At 43.1% G+C, this 1,001-nt stretch overlaps 1 protein-coding gene across 1 annotated transcript in view; it reads right to left on the bottom strand.

Annotated features, from left to right (window-relative positions):
• Positions 1 to 280, bottom strand: part of LOC104513302 (transcription elongation factor B polypeptide 3-like) — a gene marked incomplete at its 5' end in the record, with an annotated part of 11,682 nt that extends 11,402 nt beyond the window's left edge. Inside the window, one exon of the mRNA XM_010156612.1 lies at positions 224 to 280. Within this exon, the coding sequence (XP_010154914.1) occupies positions 224 to 280 (57 nt within the window). The remainder of the gene's footprint in view (positions 1 to 223) is intronic.
• Between the last annotated feature and the right edge of the window lie 721 nt (positions 281 to 1,001).

Genomic DNA, 1,001 nt, shown 5'->3' with positions numbered 1-1,001 from the left:
ACTATCACTGTTGGCATAATGCTGCATTTGTCAAGTTGTATGCCCAGCTTCCCACTTGACTTTTGGAAAAAAGCTCTATGATTCCTTGTATGCAGCTCTAAATGAATCACGATTAAGAGTCAAAATTACAAACCCCATGTTCACAGCTTCTGTGACTGCAGAGCCCTGATAACATACACAGTAAGTCAGTACAGAAGAGTTTAACGTATTATTGGTCACTTACCACTAGAATATCCAATGATATATTCAAATCCTGTAGTACCTTAAGAGTTCTTATAATCTGGAAGGAAACATTAGATTTTTTTAAATAAATATTCATAAATTCTGCTGGTTTTCTCATCCTCAGTTACATTTTTAATCCAAAAATACTCAATAGTGTTAAGAGGAATATCAAGTAACTCCAGGAAAATATAAGTATTCCCTTACAGCACATCAGGGCTGTGCTTGAAATCTGTGCTGTGAACCAGTATAGTTCTGCCAATCCCTCCATTTCCGTAACACCAGAAAACCCAGTAGGTGTGAGTTCATCACTATGAAGATTACATTAAAGATGACTAATACAGTAGTACAGGGTACACAGACATGCCCACACTCCTCATGGAGCAGTGACCCTCCATTGTCGCAGAGCCAACAGAAAAGCTGCATCATGCAGAACCACCACGCAAAAGACAGCACGATGCCCAGCAGGCCTCCCAGTCAGCACACCACTGCTTCAGCCTGGGCCAAGAAAGGGCAACAGAGCTAGTGGGAGCCCAGTTTGCAGAAAACTAAGGTTTTGAAACCTTAACTGCAATTTGTACTTTCACAAAACAAGCCAAAGCTAGAACTGCTGTTTTCACAGAATGGTTTGGGTTGGAAGGGACCCTAAAGATCATCCAGTTCCAACCCCCCTGCCATGGGCAGGGACACCTTCCACTAGACCAGGTTGCTCAAAGCCTCATCCAGCCTGGCCTGGAACACTTCCAGGGATGGGGCATCCACAGCTTCAGTTTTGTTTCGCT

Source organism: Eurypyga helias, unplaced genomic scaffold (assembly GCF_000690775.1).
Source record: "Eurypyga helias isolate BGI_N326 unplaced genomic scaffold, ASM69077v1 scaffold14458, whole genome shotgun sequence".
Taxonomy (NCBI): domain Eukaryota; kingdom Metazoa; phylum Chordata; class Aves; order Eurypygiformes; family Eurypygidae; genus Eurypyga; species Eurypyga helias.
This window is presented reverse-complemented; position numbering and strand designations above follow the sequence as displayed.